This window comes from Lynx canadensis, chromosome A2 (assembly GCF_007474595.2).
Source record: "Lynx canadensis isolate LIC74 chromosome A2, mLynCan4.pri.v2, whole genome shotgun sequence".
Lineage (NCBI taxonomy): Eukaryota > Metazoa > Chordata > Mammalia > Carnivora > Felidae > Lynx > Lynx canadensis.
The window spans coordinates 22,734,553-22,753,640 of NC_044304.2; the positions used below are offsets into that span (position 1 = coordinate 22,734,553).

Genomic DNA, 19,088 nt, shown 5'->3' on the forward strand with positions numbered 1-19,088 from the left:
GGAGTGCATATAGCCCATTCCCATTTTATACAAATAAAACATACAGAGAAGGGAGTAGATGGCCTTATGTCAGGATGCTAACAGTGATTATTTACAGGATGGGGGTGAATTTCTTTTTTTGTTTTTTCTTTTCTTTTTCTTTCTTTTTCTTTTTTTTCTTTTTGGTCATTTGGTTTTTGGTTAATTGAGAAGTTATTTTTTAAGGGAAAGAATAAAATTATTTTTAGAGGGTGATTCCCACTCTCTTCCCCCTACAAAAGAGCTCTATGTTTGGTCTAAGATAAAAAGCCCCGAGTGGAAACTTCTTGCGGAATTCATTTATTATTCCACTCTCTCCCCAGGTAAGACTGAGGCTGGAGCTCTATCGCTATTCTCAAAGTGGCCAACGAGACAGCAAAGTCTGTTTTGGTGGTCTAGTTAGAGTCTGAAATATCCAGCTGAGGAATAGTCTTGGCTCAAGACCTCAAGATTTTTTTTTTGAAACACTGTCTGTATTTTGTTTATTGAAAGGTCTTTCTTTTTTGGCACAATTAAATAGATTTTAGAATTTGCAGTTGTGGGTCCTTAATATATTCATCCCAAGATGCCTTTGTGCATCTGGTATATATTTCCATATTGTTTTTGCTAATAGTTTTGGAGAGATTTTAAACATTTGAACCTTTTTTTTTCTTGCTTTAAAGACAATGTCTGGAGAAAGTTAAGGACCCAGAAAGTTATTAATTTTTTTGTACCCTTCAGTGCACTGTAGTCAGCTACTTCAAGACGAAAGGGCCCATTTGTTCTTGCCCTTCTTCCCTTTTCTCCTTAAATAGACTTCAGGATTGGACTGACCCTCTGGTATGAATTTTTACTGATCCCATATGCTAATTAACTATGTCTTATCCCTAATTCAATTGTAAGAGATAAGATCTCCATATATGTATATGTGGTAAATACACGTCTTAGAGAACGAATTTTGAACAACTTAAAATTAAATTAAATATCTGTTTTAAGTAACATGTTTTCTTTTAAATATTTCTACCTTTTATGATGGGCTATTATTTTGAAACAAGCTTTATCATCCTCTCTTCACATCTTTTGTTGTTCTTGTTGTTGCTGATTCCACCCATCCCCTGACCATGCAGCAACCAAGCTAGACTTTATTTTGACCTTGTGAACGTTGACTGGGTATCACAGATACCCTTGCTTTGGGACACTCCATGAGTAACACAGCTTTCAGTTCTTACACTTTGTTTTATTCTAATAATGTAAATGGTATTGGAATAGCAACACCTTTAATTTTACATGTCCTTTAACTCACATACAAAAGAGAAACAAGCCATTTAAAGATAATCAAACAGACCAAAGGGTGAAATCAGGGTGGATTAAATGAGAACGTGGAATTGGATACTAGCTGCAGAGATGGCCTGTCTTATTTCTGGTGAACTTCTGTAATAAAAGTAGTCATCAAATGTGTTAGGACTCCAAAATGTTATTGGAGTTTTGATTTACTCTGTACTTCTGGCAGTTTAAAATAGGTTCCAAGCTATTTAATCAAATTGGTTACATAGATCAGCATCAGTATATTAAAAGTTTTAGCATCCTTTTTTTTTTTTTTTTTTTTAAGTTTTAGCATCTTTATTACTAGGAGATCTTTCCAAACAAGTATTTCTACAAATATGAAAATAACAAAGTTTGGGCTACTAAAATTTTTAAGAAAAGATTTTTCAAACCATGACTTAAGCACGCTTTTATGAAAACACTTTCAGCTGAAAATCTGTTAGTCCTGTCCTTGAAGGTTTTGGAGGTCAATCTCCATTTCTGCAGGCTTGCCCCGTCATACATCATTTTCTTACATATAATTTATTGTCAGATTGGTTTCCATACAACACCCAGTGCTCATCCCAACAGGTGCCCTCCTCCATGCCCATCACCCACTTTCCCCTCTCCCCCACTCCCCATCAACCCTCAGTTTGTTCTCAGTCCTTAAGAGTCTCTTGTGGTTTGCCTCCCTCCCTTTCTGTAACTTTTTTCCCCCTTCCACTCCCCCATGGTCTTCTGTTAAGTTTCTCAAGATCCACATGAGTGAAAACATGGTATCTGTCTTTCTCTGCCTGACTTATTTCACTTAGCCTAATACCCAATGGCCAAAGGCCAGATTTCATTCTTTCTCACTGCCAAGTAGTATTCCATTGTATATATAAACCACATCATTTTTTTTTTTAATCCATTAGTCAGTTGATGGACATTTAGGCTCTTTCCATAATTTGGCTGTTGTTGAAAGTGCTGCTGTAAACATTGGGGTACATGTGCCCCTATGCATCAGCAGTCCTGTACCCCTTGGGTAAATTCCTAGCAGTGCTATTGCTGGGTCATAGGGTAGGTCTATTTTTAATTTTTTGAGGAGCCTCCACACTGTTTTCCAGAGTGGCTGTACCAGTTTGTATTCCCACCGGCAGTGCAGGAGGGTTCCCGTTTCTCCACATCCTCTCCAGCATCTATAGTCTCCTGATTTGTTCATTTTAGCCACTCTGACTGGTGTGAGGTGGTATCTCAGTGTGATTTTTATTTGTATTTCCCTGATGAGGAGTGACGTTGAGCATCTATCTTTTCATGTGCCTGTTGGCCATCTGGATGTCTTCTTCAGAAAAGTGTCTATTCATGTCTTCTGCCCATTTCTTCACTGGATTATTTGTTTTTTGGGTGTGGAGTTTGGTGAGTTCTTTATAGATTTTGGATACTAGCCCTTTGTCTGACATGTCATTTGCAAATATCTTTTCCCATTCCATTGGTTGCCTTTTAGTTTTGTTGATGTTTCCTTTGCAGTGCAGAAGCTTTTTTTCTTGATGAGGTCCCAATAGTTCATTTTTGCTTTTAATTCCCTTGCCTTTGGAGAAGTGTTGAGTAAGAAATTGCTGCAGCTGAGGTCAAAGAGATTTTTTCCTGCTTTCTCCTGTAGGGTTCTGATGGCTTCCTGTCTCATGCTCAGGTCCTTCATCCATTTTGAGTTTATTATTGTGAGTGATGTAAGAAAGTGGTCTAATTTCATTCTTCTGGATGTTGCTGTCCAGTTCTCCCAGTACCACTTGTTAAAGAGACTGTCTTTTTTCCAATGGATACTCTTTCCTGCTTTGCCAAAGATTAGTTGGCCATACATCTGTGGGTCCAATTCTGGGGTCTCTGTTCTATTCCATTGATCTATGTGTCTGTTTTTGTGCCAATACCATGATGTCTTGATGATTACAGCTTTGTAGTAGAGGCTAACGTCTGGGATTGTGATGCTTGCCACTTTGGTTTTCTTCTTCAATATTACTTTGGCTATTCAGGGTCTTTTGGGGTTCCATACAGATTTTAGGATTGTTTGTTCTAGCTTCGAGAAGAATGCTGGTGCAATTTTGATTGGTATTGCATTGAATGGGTAGATTGCGTTGTGTAGTATTGACATTTTAACAATATTTATTCTTCCAATCCATGAGCATGGAATGTTTTTCCATTTCTTTGTAGCTTCTTCAATTTCCTTCATAAGCTTTCTATAGGTTTCAGCATACAGATCTTTTACATCAAGAACCATAAAATACCTAGGAATAAACCTAACCAAAGATCATACATCATTTTTGTAGCAACTGACTTCTTCCTCTTTGGGTGCAGTTCCTGTTAAATATGTCTGGTCTTGTTGGTTTTATGTTAGTAGGAATATATTCTTCTTTTTCATTGTTTTTTGTAGCATGTAATCTGCTGGACTTGTAGCATTATTTCCCACGAAATACTTCTTTTTCTCTTCTTTGATTTTTTTCTTTGCATCCCAAGAGATCTATCTTTTTGCATTAAACTTCCCTTGATAAAGTTCCTTCTGTCTGCCATGCAGTTTTAGAATGCTCAACATACCTCTTGTATACCATTATGGTATAGAAATACTTCACTTGGGAAATGGTCCCTCCAAATTTAAATTCTTTACGTGGATTAGTAGTTGGGGAAACACTGAGTCACATGGGTTTTGTGGCCTCTGAGTTGATTTTTTGGGTGTTTGTGACCATATCAGAACCTCGGAGGAGATGTTTATGGCTTGGCACTTTTACCTTCCTCTTGTTGCCAGTGGCACCCTGAATTTCTTTTCGGGACCCATCCTTTATGGATGTTGGACTTGAAATCAGACCCAGGACTTAACAGGTTCAAGCAGGTGGATCAGCATGCCCCATCCCCATCCCGTGCTGACTTGTTCAGGGATGGGTTTACAATATTCAAAGTCAATAAATGTAAGGAGACATTTGGAGATTTCACGTTCTACCCCTGAGTAGAGTGGGGAAAAGATTGATGGCTCTAAGTGCTGCAGCAGTTTTGTGACCCTATGAAAGGAACGGCCAGAGATGCTGGGGCAAAGGCTGTAGGGAGAAGGGCCAGTTGTGTGAGAGGAAGGGTCTGAAGATGCAGCCAACTCAGTGGGATTCAGGACAGAAAGAAAGTAACTGGGTCCTTGGTGAAATAATTGGCCATCTTGGGATAAGTCTACCCCTTAACCGTTCCTACCCGTCATCTTCTTAGTTCTAGAAGCCAGTATCTTTTAAGGTATTTTGAGTAGGATGTTTGGTTCTTTAAATTGAAAAGATTCCCAACTTGAAGAAGTAGAGGGTGCATTGATTTAATTACAGTAGAACACTCTTGAGTAACCTCCAGTTAAGCAATGTATTGGGTTAATGAATGTTCTTCAGCTCTTCTCCCATCAGCTAAACAGTTTGGCTGTGTCTAAAGCATGCTGAATGCCCACCGCTAGCAAACTGCCTCAGTGCTCAAAAGGCCATGATCCTACATGCAGTGATTGGCCAAGTATTAAAAGTAAGCGTTTGATGTATTATTTCAGGAATGATTTCTTGCTTCTAACCCTTTTTGCTTAAGCAATCATGATCACATCAGAGATCAAAGTGCATGCACACACACGCACACACACAGTCACTCAGTTCCATTCTCTGTGGAATGGGGTGAGTTCTAAATGGGGTGCTTGTCTGTTTTGGCTTGCCAAGGATAGACCTACTTGATACTGCTTATCTCTCTATATTAATAAAAAGGGGCCCCCTTATCAAAGGGGATTTGGTTTGGATGATAAACAGTATGGTTATTCTAGTGATAAATCACGTAACAGAATTAAACCTATTCCCTGCGATGTTTCATGACAAGAGGAGGGGCCAGTTGGGAGTCAGTGAGCACTGCTACTAAGGTCCATAAAGTCAATCATTTGGTCTCAATTAATTGAGCCCAAATGCTATTGTTCAGCAAGACAAGAAATAACCAATGAAAGTGTTTGCAGGACGACCGGGTGGAAAGACAGCTGGAACCTTATTGTTAATAGTACTTGGTCAATATTATTGGCAGCTGGCATTATTCTCAGTGTGTATCATGCTTTTGGGGAGTAGTCTGAACTTCCAGTGGTAGAGTCCAGGGGAGTTTACGACCTGCGATCTTCACATGAAATTGGGCATCAAAAGCAAATTCCTATAATGTTCTAGCCATGTGAACCCAGCCCCCTGGTGCCATATCCATCAAAACCACCTTGGCATGAAATTGGCTTCCTCCCAGGAACTCGGGGGGGTGGGGTGTGTGGGGGTGGGGGGGGCGGATCTTCCCTGCAGTTTACGAGCAGAGAACACGATCTGCTTCTTGGGGCTTCTTTCTGCACTTTCTCAGATGATTTCTGACTCCTGCTTACACACTCTCAGGGTGTAGAACTTGGAATGCCCTTCATGATGCTTCCACATCTACATTTTTATATTCTTGGGTCTGAATGCCTTCAGGAGTTTGTCAGGTTGAGAGAAGGGATACATAAAGGATGTATTTATATTTTATTGAAGAAAAAAACACAACTTTTTAAAATGAGGAATGGGAGCCTATGTCCCCTGTTATCCCACACACTGTTAAGGCTTTGAGGTGAGTTTCCTTCATGGGGAGATGTGGGAGGAGATGGTGGGCATTGCTCCTCGGAGCCACTGGAGCTGCATTTTCCCAGCCCCGGTCATTCCCAGGCCACACTCATGATTTCACCTGTTTCTACCCAGCACCTGTATGATTCCTTAATGCCTTCCTTTAAATCAACTCTTTGTTTCTAACTAAGTAAAAATAACCCCATTCTGAGTAATGATCTGAGTATCTGTGGTTCCATGTGTTGGTTAAAACTTCTCTAACATTGTGAAATATGTTTTTTTTTCATTTCTAATGTTTATTTATTTTTGAGAGAGAGAGACAGAGCATGAGTGGGAGAGGGGTAGAAAGAGAGGGAGACACAGAATCTGATGCAGGCTCCAGACTCTGAGCTGTCAGCACAGAGCCCGATGCAGGGCTCGAACTCACAAACTGTGAGACCATGACTTGAGCCGAAGTCAGGTGTTTAACCGACTGAGCCACTCAGGCACCCCAAGAAATATATTAACTACTAAAGTCTTTACAAGTTCCTTAGTGTTCAACTCAAAAGCGCTTGTCTAGGGTGGGTTGTAGGGTGTGTGTGTGCGTGCACGTGTTGCTCATATGTGTGCGTGTATGTTGGGAAGGGGTGAGGGCAGGGCATAAACCCCTCTCCATCCATGGTTCAAGAAGGAGGAGATTAAAATTCCTTTATTCTACTACCCCATTGGCTATTTGCAGCCCAGATCTCTGGCAGCAGCATTCCATTTGAAAAGGTGCTCCTCTCCTAGGAATTCAAGAGCAAATTATGACAAATGGTTCTGTTACTAAACCTGGTTCTTCTGATCCCTGAACCCAAGCCATTCATTAACTACCACTCCCTTTCTCACCCCATGTCTTCCAGTCACGAAAGCCAAAGCTCCAGGGCCCCTCAAAGGATGACTAGAGATCCTGGTACGGGGTGGAGATCGTGTCTGCACCTCCATCCCCGTGACCATCCCCATCCCCATCCCCACCACCACTGGGTTCCCTGTGAAGTCAGTACTAGCCACAGGTGTGGGCAGGGCTTTTGCAACCAGAACTGGCAAAAAGCATTCCTTGGTCCTCCTCAAGGCTGCGCTCAGATTCCTTTTCTGTTGGCCCTGGCCCTCCAACTGGCCTGTCTTTCCTTCTTCCTCACTCAGAACTCCCCTTTCATCTCCATGCACCCCATCTTTCTTAGCCACAGCCAGTTTTCAGCCTTCTGCCACTATGACAACTCTTAAAAGCCGTGCAGAAAACAAATTCCTTCCTATGCCCTGTCCTGGGATCCCCCACCCAAGCCGGACTCAAGACTGGCTGCATGTTGTCTCTGCAGTATAAAACTCAGAGCAGAGGCAGGAGAGCTGGCTCTTGGTCTTTGTGTGTTGAAAACAAACACCAAGTGAAACCCAGCTTCATTTCCCTTTTTGAATGTCCATAATCCCCTTATCTCCCTGTGTGGGATTTCTGGGCCTGCTGCAGCAGGGAAGTGCGAGTCTCCCACCCGTTTCCTTCCCACAGCCCCCTGCTCTCTCTGCCTTCATCCAGCCCGCAGCTCTGTGTCCACACCAGCAATATCCCTGACAGTTCTTTAATTGCTACACGCATTTGTATGGTTCCTTGGCAATTATATTTCAGACCCTGTCAGGGTACCTGCTAGCCTCGGGGTTCTGTTTATATTAAATATCAATAAAAAGCTGATAGCATCAGTACAGATGACAGGCTCCACAAAATCATATTTTACTGGGAGCCAGGCCTGTCCAGAAGATGGAAAGAAGGAACGTTTAAATTTCTTTCTCTCTTCCCAGAGGTTGAAATTAGAGGAGACTTTCTGTGTGAATATCAGGAATGGGTTCTTACTAAAGGATGACAGCTATATATTCTCCCACTGGGGTTGTCTTTTATTGTGTGTGACTTGTCATAACATCAGTTTTCTCCAGAGTTGTTTCTTTATGTCCCCCTACCCAGCCCCAGAACATAGGACAAGGTTTCAAATACCCTAGATTTTTTTAAGTGTTTATTGACTGATGGGTAAGATTTTATTTGGCTTTACTTTGAAGAGGAGTGATTTTGGGGCAGAGGCCCAGGGCTGACTGTCATAAATCCTACTGCCAAGGAACACTTTAGGTGAAGGGACAGCCTAGTTCCTCCCTGGCTGCGTGGCCTCCCCTCACCGGACTCAGTTGCCTCTTCTTTCAGAAACAGTATGGGCCTTCCCAGGAGCCATGAGCATGATGGAGAATGAGGGTGAGGGCAGCTGGGGCCATGTGGATGCATAGCTGTACCCAGAAGGAGAGCCTCACTGAAGGTTTGCAATACTCGGATGTGGGTGGTCGAGGATTTCCCATTCTTATTGGTTCCCATTCTTTCATGCTGCTTATGAATAACGTCTGTCAGTGAGAGGCGTGCTGCAAGAATGGCAGGCAAGGACGTACATTCCGAGGACTGTTACAACAGAACAGTCGGTGGTAGCAAATCTGGGACAGTCTAGCTGTCTGGGGACATAGTTTTCCCTGTTGCCGTCAATAGATTTTCCCATTTGTGTGCGATGTGAGGAGCATGCCAGCTCCCCTTGGGCTAACTCCCCCTCGGTGCGGTGCTCAGGAGGGTGTTGTCCAGGCTCCCTGCTGCTGGGGACTCTCCGCTTAGATACTGGGACTGTGACGAAGAGGGCTTCTACCTTGGCTTTCAGAGTGCAAAACCTGGACCCTCACATGTTTGCTGAGCTCCTTCTCTCTACATACCACTGACTTTCTCACACTCTGTCATTCTAGTGCAGACACCGTTATGTCCCCCTTGAATGACAGCAGGAGCCTCTATACACACTCCCTCCACCCTCGACCACCTGCCTCTCCAAATGGCAAGGGTGTTACTGCCCTGTCTTTGGGCCCTCCAGGGGCCTCCATGGCTCTTGAGATTGACAGCAGACTGCAGACCAGGGTCTTCAAGGCCCTGCCTGGTCCCCTGGCCCTGACTCCTCCCACCTACCCCAGCCTCCTTTCTGTCCTCTGCACTGTGGGTATTTAAACTTAGAGTTGGCAACCCAGCAGTGCCTTGCCCCTCCCCTCTGAATGACTATTCATTCTGAAGATTCCAGCTCCATCAAATCTGGGCTAGCCGGACCTACCCTAAGAGCATGTTTCCTAACATTGTGTTTTGCCTTTCTTATACTAATCATGACTATAAATTTATACACAATTAGGTAATTACTGGGTTGTCTGCCTCCCCTACTGGTCTGTACACTTCGTTGGGTTAAAGGCCATGTCTGGTTTTGCCCACTATTTTATCCCCAAATCCTAGCATGGTTCCTGGCATTCAGCAAATGTTTTCTGAATGAATGAATAAACAATCCATACTATAATGAGTACATGATGTACACCTTTTAACCAGGTTGTCCAGTGGTAGTAGAACTAGTTGCTATAAATGGAATAATTAAAATACAAGAACGGAGAAGCCTTAGTGAGCTTGGCCAGGGGCAGATGTGGGTGGATGCTGGAGGCTGGAAGGGAAGTGGATTTGAAAAGCGATCCTGGGCCAGACCAGAGCATCTTGGGGCACCATGCAGTGGGGTACAGTCTCCATGTGATGGGTTAGCAGGAACGACTGATGCTTCTGGAGCAAGCTGAGTGGTCTAGCTGTGTTACATAGCACAGATTTTCAAGCAGGATGCTGAGCTCCAGGGAACCGCTATGAGGGATTTGCAAGGCTGTTGTTGTTCTGGTACTGTGGTAGGAAAATGGTGCCTCCGTGCTCACCCCATCTCTGAACCTGTGCAAGATGAGGTTTGTTCCCTTTCCAATAAGAATAAATCCCCAAGAAGGAATGAGGCTCTGGTTCTTCAGCTTTTCATTACAGACCTGAAGGGAGACTTGGTTAGTGAGAAAACGATCTCTGAAGACAGAGGTGTTTTAAATTAGCTAGTGAATACTGGCTTAATTACAATTTATCATAAATGCCATTTTAGAATCAGAAGCCTCTTGAGATGTGCTTATCTTCACTCTAGAGTGTGTTATTCAAGATTTTATGCCTTGTAAATGTCCCCTCTGCAAGCAGACCCCAAATCCAAATGCAGGTGGTGACAGAAGACCTTCCCTGGTGGCTCTGGCTCTGCAGCAGAGAACCGAAGGTGGATGCATAAGGGGACTCTCTCAGAGAGCTCTGAATTAGTTCCCAGCACTACCCTCTCTTCGTTCACCGTGTCCTCCTGAGCTCATGCACACATCCTGAGCATTATTAGGTGCAAAGATGCCGTGTCCAGCCCTGCCCGAAGACATCCTGATCCCAGCCCCTTTCTCCAGGGACCACCCACTCCATTCATTTGCTGACAGCTGGGGACAGGCAGCCTGCTGTGAGCCACCTGTTACCTGGTGTCTAGACTACACGTCCTGTGCCTTCCCTTTTTCCCTCCCTCTACTTACTGTCTGGTAGGCAGTAAATAGAGTTCAAGGCCTCCACGCAAGTCATCTTTCATCTAATAGTTTAGATGAGGAACGTAGCTAATCTCTCCCATGGGTAAGGTGATGATGTCCTGGGGAAATGAACTTCAGTGCTCCAAGGGTCAATTTCCTCATGTGGAAAATGGGGTAGGAAGAGGAGTTGGTAGCCATCTTGCATAGGATGTGGCCCGTTGCAAGTGTTCCAGAAATGGCAGCCTCTGCTGCTGTCATCATCATCGTTATACTTTGATTTCTGTCATATCATTTTCTTCTTCTTAATGTCTCCAACAAAGACTTGAAAATGATTTATTCCAGGGTAATAAGAGTGATGAGGAGGGAGAAATGGGAATTTCTCCACAAAATTTAAAATATGTTAAGGGAGGAGGGCCATTTAAAGTTGATATATTTAAGGCAAAACAAACAAACAAAAAATCACACAAACAAGTGGAGTCATTGATGTGAAATCTCACTGGGCAATTAATCCTGACATCTATCATGCTGAGGCAGTAGTCTGAGACGGTGTCCAGCACCTTCTGGGATTTGCCAAACTGGTAAGTGTGTTTCCCATTCATTTTGCTTTCCAGATCCATGCAGAGTGGTTCAGCATTGGACCATGAATCCTCCTCATCCCTTTGGTTTCAGGACTGCCAGAAATTGACTCCAGCTTTGTGGAAAGCAACCTGCATTTAATATGTAGCGCGTCTCTAAGTTTAGAGGAAGGGGAAATGTTTGGCAAATAAGTCTATTTTATAATTCAACACACATTAGTGGCTATTTTCCAATATATATAAGTGCTTGATAATTAGCATCAAAACTACTCATTATTTAATCTATGACCTATTTAGAATGAATGAGAGATAGCGTTTACTTGCTCAAATGGGAGACACAAAGACTCTCCAGCCATTCTCCCTCTGTGTGTGGTTCAATGTGCAATACTGTAGAAGAGCTCTTGTGTGGACTCAGTCCCCTGTGACTGCTGTGATTTCACATCCAGGAGTCACACCTCTTCAAAGACCTTTAGGCAGACCTAAGACCCTTCCTCTAGCTTGTTCAGGCAGGAAATAACCTTCTTTACAAGGGCCACGCTTCAGAAACCCAGTTGAACATGAATTCAGAACGTTCCCTTCAATGGTTTTTGGGTTAACAGTGGTTTGTAATTCTAGATTAGCCTGTAATTATTCATGGACACTCAGATTCGCTAGAAATGGACCCATATTTTGTGGTAGAAAATGTCAAGTTTAAATTAATACAGTGATGCTGCTAATTCACTGGAGAATAAATGATATTGAGAAAAAAGATGGTGAGCGTATCAGGTGACTTTGAGGTCTGGAGAGGAAACCCAAGTGCTAAGGCATCCGTAAAGATCCTGATTGCTTGAAGGAAGTAGGCTATGCTGGCTATAGATTTCATAAGACAAGAAATTTGATTTTGGAACCATGAATAAAAGCGTAGTGAGCCTTGGCACTGGTGGAGCACAGATTATGTCTGTGAGAAAATGTATGCTTGGCAGGAAACTTTGTCCATCTGCTAAGACCTTCACCGTGGCCTGTCCATCTTGCCAGCCCAATTTCAAACCTCTTCCCCTTTGCTTACGGGGCCTCAACGACACTCGCTGTTTTGCTGTTTCCCAGGACACAGGTTTCTTCCTGGCTCAGGGCCTTTGCCCTTGCTACTCGCTCTGCCTCAAAGCTTTTGCTGGCCAAGGTGTTTTTAAACTGACACCTTCTCAGCATTCAGCTCTCTCCTCAAAGAGGTCATCTTGGACCACCCAGTTAGAGTAACTCCCCTTTCCCCTTTCCATACCTGGTAACTCTCAAGCCTACCATCCCTTTTTATTTTCTTTGTCACACCCACTTCTGTTTGGAACCTTCATTTATGTGCCCATTGTCACCCCTCCTCAGACCGAAATGTCCACTTCATGGTCTGCCTGGGTCACTGCTGAATGCCCAATGTAGTTGGTACTCAGTGAATATTCATTGGATGAACAAATGAATGTAAGAGTTGTCAAGAGTACCTTGCCCTGATAATTGGAGGAAGGGAGGAAGAGGCTTAGGTGAAGTTTCATCTGGATAGCTATAGGAGAGCGGAACTGCCCGGGATGGGGAGCAGGGGACCCACCCCAGAGCTGTGACTAGTGATGTACCCCCTGATGGTAACAGAGCCCTCTCTCTGCTGAGCACCCTACGTGCCTTTTCTCAGAAACCTTTGAGTGAAAGCCACTCTGGTCAAAGAAGACAATGGGGCTCAGGGAAGCTAAGTCACAAGCCCAAGGCCACTAACTGACAAGTGCCAAGTGAGGTCTCATATCCAAGACTCCCAACTCCAAAGCCTGCATTTCACACTGGCATGCTGTAGTATTAAGATGCTGTGCAGGGACTCTTACTGCAGAGAACAGGGATAGAAGAAGTGGGGTGATCTTCTTGGGACCTTATTTATTTCCTCACGCCTGGCATAAATAATGGCCAACGTGTATGGACCATTTTGTGTGTGCCAGTTGCTGTGCTGAGTGCTTTACGTGCGTTAATTTGCTTGAACCCAAAGGGCTGATTGACTGAGGATGACAAGAGGAGCTACCCACTCAAAGATACAGAACAGAAATGGAAAAGTGTGTGAGTGTGTAGGGGAGGATGCAGAGAGAACATCGGCCATCCGTAACATCAGAAAACCCCCATGTAACAAAGTGCAAACTTGTTGAGGGATGGGGAAGCACAGGTGAGAGCAGTTATTTGGGTGGAAATAAAAGAAGGAAACTACAAATTCTTTATGGGTTATATGGTACATTGTAAAGACAGAGCAGGGACGTGTGAGCTGCTTTTCAGATGCAAATTGCAAATAGATCACAAAGGTGGTGTGGGACTCTTACTCTCCAAACATCTGCTTGTAGTCTGTTCTACTAAAAAGCTGAACATCTGATAAATTTCTGACTGGCATTGGAGGTGATTTAATCTCTCAGAAGTTAGAGGAAGCGGGAAGCAGAACTGCTATTGCTGGACTTCACGTTGACCACTGTGAATAATAAGTTGACACTGAATGGACAGGGACATTGGAGAAAATGACCATGTGACATGGAGCTCACTGTATTGAGCAGAAAACTGGGCATTGACACATACATGAGGCATTAAGGGAAATGAGTTTAGTCCAAGTGAGAGCCTTGTAGGTAGGACCTATCAACAGAGATTGAGAAGAATGGTAAGCTCGTAAAATTATAATGCAGACATGAAAATCTGAACTGTTTCCATTAAAAGGATCCTTCACTAGGAAAAAGGCCTACCCATATGAAACTCAGGTTTTAAAAAGAACATATACAAACCATGAAATATGGGTGTATTATGTAGCATAATTAAGGGAGTCTGAATACATGCAGGGGGTTGAGTGGTGGCCTCCGGAAGATATGCCCCAGTCCTGACCTCTAGTACATCCTGCAAATGTGACTTTATATGGAAACAGGGTCTTTGCAAATGTAACTAAGTGAAAGATTTGAGATGAGCTCATCTGGAGTTTAGGGTGGACCCTAAATCCAGTGACTGGTTTCCTTAAAGAAAGAGATGACACAGAGATACACAAAGGGAAGGCCGTGGGTAGATGGAGGAAGACATTGGAGCGATTGTGTCTATAAAGCAGGAAGCACTAAGGGTTGCTGGTGACCACCAGAGGCCAGGAGAGCAGCGTGGAACAGAGTCTCCCTGAGAGCCCCTGGTAGGAACCCAATCTGCCAATTCTTTGATTTTGGACTTCTGGCCTCCTGAATACTTTTCTTCTGTTTTAAGTCACTCGGTTTGTGGTAATTTGTTATAGCAGCCACAGGAAACTAATACAATACATTAACCTCCTAAGAAGACTAGGGGTGGAAGTGAAACCCACGCTCAGATTAGTCTGAGACTCCTGAAGAATGCTAAATGAGGCAGAGGGGGAGGGCTTCTCAACAAAGTTAGAAACAAAACACACACAAGTAGAAGGGAAACCTACTGCTTAGGAGGATGCTGTTATTTTTGCAAGTGACCTTAAAAAAGCACACCTGCTCAGCAGCCATAGAGGGAACATCTAGCTGGGATGTGGCCCACAGTGTCATGTTCACCTCCTCCTCAGTAGACAGTGGAAGGATCTGAGGACCTGGGTAAGCAGGATGTGATGGGTGGCACTGACCCTTTGGGCTCTTTCATTTCTGCTCTCTGCCAGTGATGTTGGGAAAACCATTTTTAACTTAAGTTTTAGTGTCTGTTTTAACCCAGATATTTAGATGCAGGCCCCATTTTATAACGTTAGCATTTTCCTGTTTCTTTTCATCTCTTAGATGATGAATAATGGACAGCAGTTCTAGATTTTCCCTTCTATTAAAATTGCTTGCTAAGCAAGATTGTGAAATCAATATACTGTGATTGTTTTACAAGCCAGAGGACATGTTATCTCAAATATTTGATCAAATAGGTGTGTGTAACACAGCCCTCATTTTAACTAGACCATATTCTTTAGTGATTCTCCTGCCCTTGTTCACCGTGCCCTGGGAAAATCAAAGCCCCCTTTTCTTAAAGAGGCATAATTTCAGAGCGACATTTAGTGTCAAAATGATTGTTGAAATAACCTCTGACTATCACAATTCTTTTTGCATTTCTGAAGGTGCTCACAGGTCCCCAAGGGGCAACCCTAAGTTTCTAGGACCACCTTGGGGTATGAGTGGCCTGTTACTACCCCCAAAGAAATCACAGTCAAGAAAAAAGAATCTCTAACTGGAAACTGTTTGACTGCTTAACATGTTGAGACAGTGAGTGAGGGAAATGGAATTTTTGCTTCTAATTGTGGAAAGTTTTTATATGATGGCAACATAATTGAGGCCATTGATGGAGGAGGCAAGAACCATGGAGTTTTCAGTGTCATTATTGTATTTACATCTTTGTGGATTAATTTCAGTGGCTTTTGTAACAAGGAGTGAGTCACAGTAATTATTGTCAAGCTTGTACAGGAGCAGAAAAGGGTTCCATTTTCCAGGATTGTGAGGATAAAGTCTTTCTCAAAATTACTTTGTGGTAAAAGGTTGAATTGGTCATTTTCACTCTCCGAGCCTATGATGTGGTTTACTATAGTTTATAAGAGTTTGAGCACTTACGTTGAGGTGAGATTCAGAATCCCACTTGTCTATGGAATCTGGGTAAGCAATCTGAAAGAATAAGACAGGCTGGAGGTAAGACGATACAAGACACCATGTCTGCCTGCTGGGTTAGGCGCCATTTTGTGGGCTCTTTCTCAGACCTCTTCAGATGGGCATCTTGGGGGCAGCAGTCTGGCAGTGGGCAGGCCACTGTGGAGGAGGGATGGGGTGCACTGTGCCAACAGTGAGTTTCCTTGTCACTGTGCCTAATTCACATGACCATTTCTAGCATTATTTTGCTAATTGGCTTACTATGCAACTTGAGGACTAGAGTGACCAAATCTGTCTTTATCCCCCTGGTGTAGAATGCAGGAATCTTTGGAATAAAGATGCCACGGTGGGATTTCTGTGACTTGGGGTCCCACAGGAAGTTCTGTTGAGGGTGTTGGAATCCAGGTGAATGGAATTGCTCCATTGATGACTTTCTGAATGCCTTTTGCTGTTTGTGGTCTTCTGTAGATTTGTTTAGCCTTTCAAATAGCCCTTTAATATGTGTATTATTATCCCATTTATAAATCACAGATCAGAAGCTTTGTCACTGATGAGTTGGATGCTTTTAGGAAAGAACCTAACTTCTTGGTACTCCGTTTCTACTTGTGGAGCATGGAGGTTACTAATGGCGCCTGTCTTGGAGGGCTGTGGTAGAGGCAATGGGAGATGAGCTAAGTACGTGCTTGCACCACGGGAGAGACTCAGTAAAGATTTCTGCTCCTTCCCCTCCTCTTCCTCATCATTAACATGCTCACCCTGTTGTCATTCTTACGTTCATCATGCTGGGACTGGATGGTGATCTCCCCTCTTAACAGAATTATGCTTTATGTGGCATCATTTTGAAACAGGATCTTAAGAAGTTTAAGAAAAAGTGGATGGTCACCAAGCATCCTTAGTGATCCATCTTTCTTCAACCACTATGCCAAAATAAAATACTTATTGTCCTTCTTTGCCTTTGCCCTTAATTTTTATCTGTGGATGGAAGGCAAAGAGTTAGCTTTGGGCTGCCAAGGGTGAAGAAAAGAGATTTATTCATGGGATCACAAGGGAAGAAGAGTAGACGGTTGTGATGAGCAACCTTTGTTTTATTCATCTATCCATCCATTCATCTCTTTAAAAAAATTTTTTTTAATGTTTATTTATTTTGGAGAGAGAGAACAGGACAGAGCACAAGCAGGGGAGGGGCAGAAAGAGAAGGAGACACAGAATCTGAAGCAGGCTTCAGGCCCTGAGCTGTCAGCACAGAGCCTGACTCGGGGTTCGAACTCACGAACCGTGAGATCATGACCTGAGCCGAAGTCCAATGCTTAACCAACTGAGCCATCCAGACACCCCATCCATTCATCTCTTCATGTGTCCATAAATGTCTGGAATTTCTGCCATGTGCTGGTCAAAGGGGCACAGCAGAAGACCACATGAAATGGTTCCTGCCCTCCTGGAGTTCACCATTTGCTGAACAAAAGAGGTAGAGAGATGTAGTTATGTAATTGCAATTTATTTATTTTTTTTTAAAAAAGCAAACTTCTAAGTCAGGGGTGAAGAGAATTGGAACAGGACCATGTTGGCTGAGGTCATTGCAATGAGAGAAAACACATTTTTCCTGTTTTTATTGCTGGGTTCTGACCCAGGAGAGGCAAAAGGTGGAAAATAATGCTTAGAAGGTCTCTCTCTGCTTTCTCAAGAACTCTGTGCTGTACAAGGTTGAAAGTTACAAATAAAGGGATGTATTTTTCAAGTAAGGAGTCATCAATAAAGGCTCCTGGGTGGCTCTGGGGGCTTGGGCAGGATGAGGAATCCCTGATGTATGGAGTTCCCAGGAGCTAAATGTTTGGGAAGCTATAACTTTCTTCACAGCTTCCTGTAAGTTGAGTCTCATGCTGCTGCTATCTGCCAGCTCCAAGGGACGCCAGCCGGGGTTCTCTCTCACTTTGGTTTATAACTTTCTCTTCTTTCTGTTTCTTTTCAGACCCAGCAATCGTCAATGGGGTTTATTGGTCCGAATCCCTAAACAAAGTTTTCGTAGATAACTTTGATCGTGACCCATCTCTCATATGGCAGTACTTTGGAAGTGCAAAGGGCTTTTTTAGGCAGTATCCAGGTGAGTATCCCTGCCTTGAGAATTATGATTGAGATTAATGACCCTGTGATATTTTTCTTTCATGTTCAGTGTTAAAATTTTCCCCCTCCCATTAGGAGAAAATGAAAGATTAAATTCAAATCTGTTATATCTATTGTCATGGTCCAGATAGGCGCGGTAGCATGGGGTCCGTACACACACACAGGCATTTAGATCTGCACGTGGTTTCCACATCTTTCTCAATAGAGCAGTTCATCGAGCTGCACCAAAAGTGAGGAGTTGGGGTGTGAGACACACCATATTTGATCTTTCTGGACAAGAGTTTGCTTTATTACTATTACTACTACTATAGTTACTATCATCATTGTTATTACTACTACTATAGTTACTATCATCATTGTTTAAAATTGGGCTGAATTTTAAATTCTGACCAAAGGGGTAAGAAATGGAACATGTGAGGGGCGCCTGGGTGGCTCAGTCGGTTCAGCGTCCGACTTCGGCTTAGGTCATGATCTCGCGGTTCGCGGGTTTGAGCCCCGCGTCGGGCTCTGTGTGGACAGCTCAGAGCCTGGAGCCTGCTTCGGATTCTGTGTCTCCCTCTCTCTCCACCCCTCCCCTGCTTGCACCCTGTCTCTCAAAAATGAATAAATGTTAAAAAAAAAATAGAAAAAAAAAAAGAGAAATGGAAACTATGAACTGAGGTTTCCCCACTCCAGAGCTGACCGCCTCGGAGGAAGAGCTCGGACTGGCCCAAGCACCGCCGATGGCACCAGCTCATCTTCAGGGCCGCCAAAAGCACCCTCAGATGGTATGTTCATCAGAGTTTGTCCATCATACCTTTGGAACAGGTGTTCCTGAGGCCTCCCCAGACCTCCACTTTGCAATAAGAATTTAATTCTGGCTTGGTTTGAATTTTAATTAAGAAGGGAAGTTTTAATTTTGCTCACAAGTTGTGAAAACAGGACTCGAGGCTGCAATTGTGCCAACATCACAGCTGCAGAAATTAACAAGCTCAACCTAAAAGAAGGAAAAAACTCCCGGCATAATCTTGGAGCAATTAAGTGGAGACTTTTATGTTTTCATTAAGTAAGACTAGGCACCTGATGTCTTCCCACTTTGAGGCACAGAGACCGCCAGCCTCCGCCTCGAGGAGCCATTTGCCCTGCACACAGCATCTGTCCCCTGAGACTTGCCTGCCAAGTGTCTGCTTTGCCAGATTATTCGTCATTTCCCAAGAGTTGTGTTCAGCAGGGCACACGTGGTTCCTCCTGGAGCTCACAGAAATTTAAACAATAAGCATCCTAGTAAAGATAATGTTATAATAAACAGTGGTCTATTAAAGTTCCAGTGTCACCAAATTGCAATCTGTTTTGATACACTCAACAGAGAGCAAATTTAACGCAGATGTTGCTGAAAATAAAGCGTGGGGGAGGGCTGATCCATAGACGAAGCTACAGGGACCTCTTACCATCTTACCACGTGGTGTTTGGATGAGGGTGGAGCCGATAAGAAGAAACCATAGATCATCTTTTGTCTCCGCCAGCAGGAAGTCCTT

At 43.4% G+C, this 19,088-nt stretch overlaps 1 protein-coding gene across 1 annotated transcript in view; it reads left to right on the forward strand.

The window, feature by feature from the left end:
• CACNA2D3 (calcium voltage-gated channel auxiliary subunit alpha2delta 3) overlaps positions 1 to 19,088 on the forward strand; it is an 863,383-nt gene that overhangs the window by 368,476 nt on the left and 475,819 nt on the right. Inside the window, exon 6 of the mRNA XM_030307036.1 lies at positions 17,423 to 17,554. Within this exon, the coding sequence (XP_030162896.1) occupies positions 17,423 to 17,554 (132 nt within the window). The remainder of the gene's footprint in view (positions 1 to 17,422; positions 17,555 to 19,088) is intronic.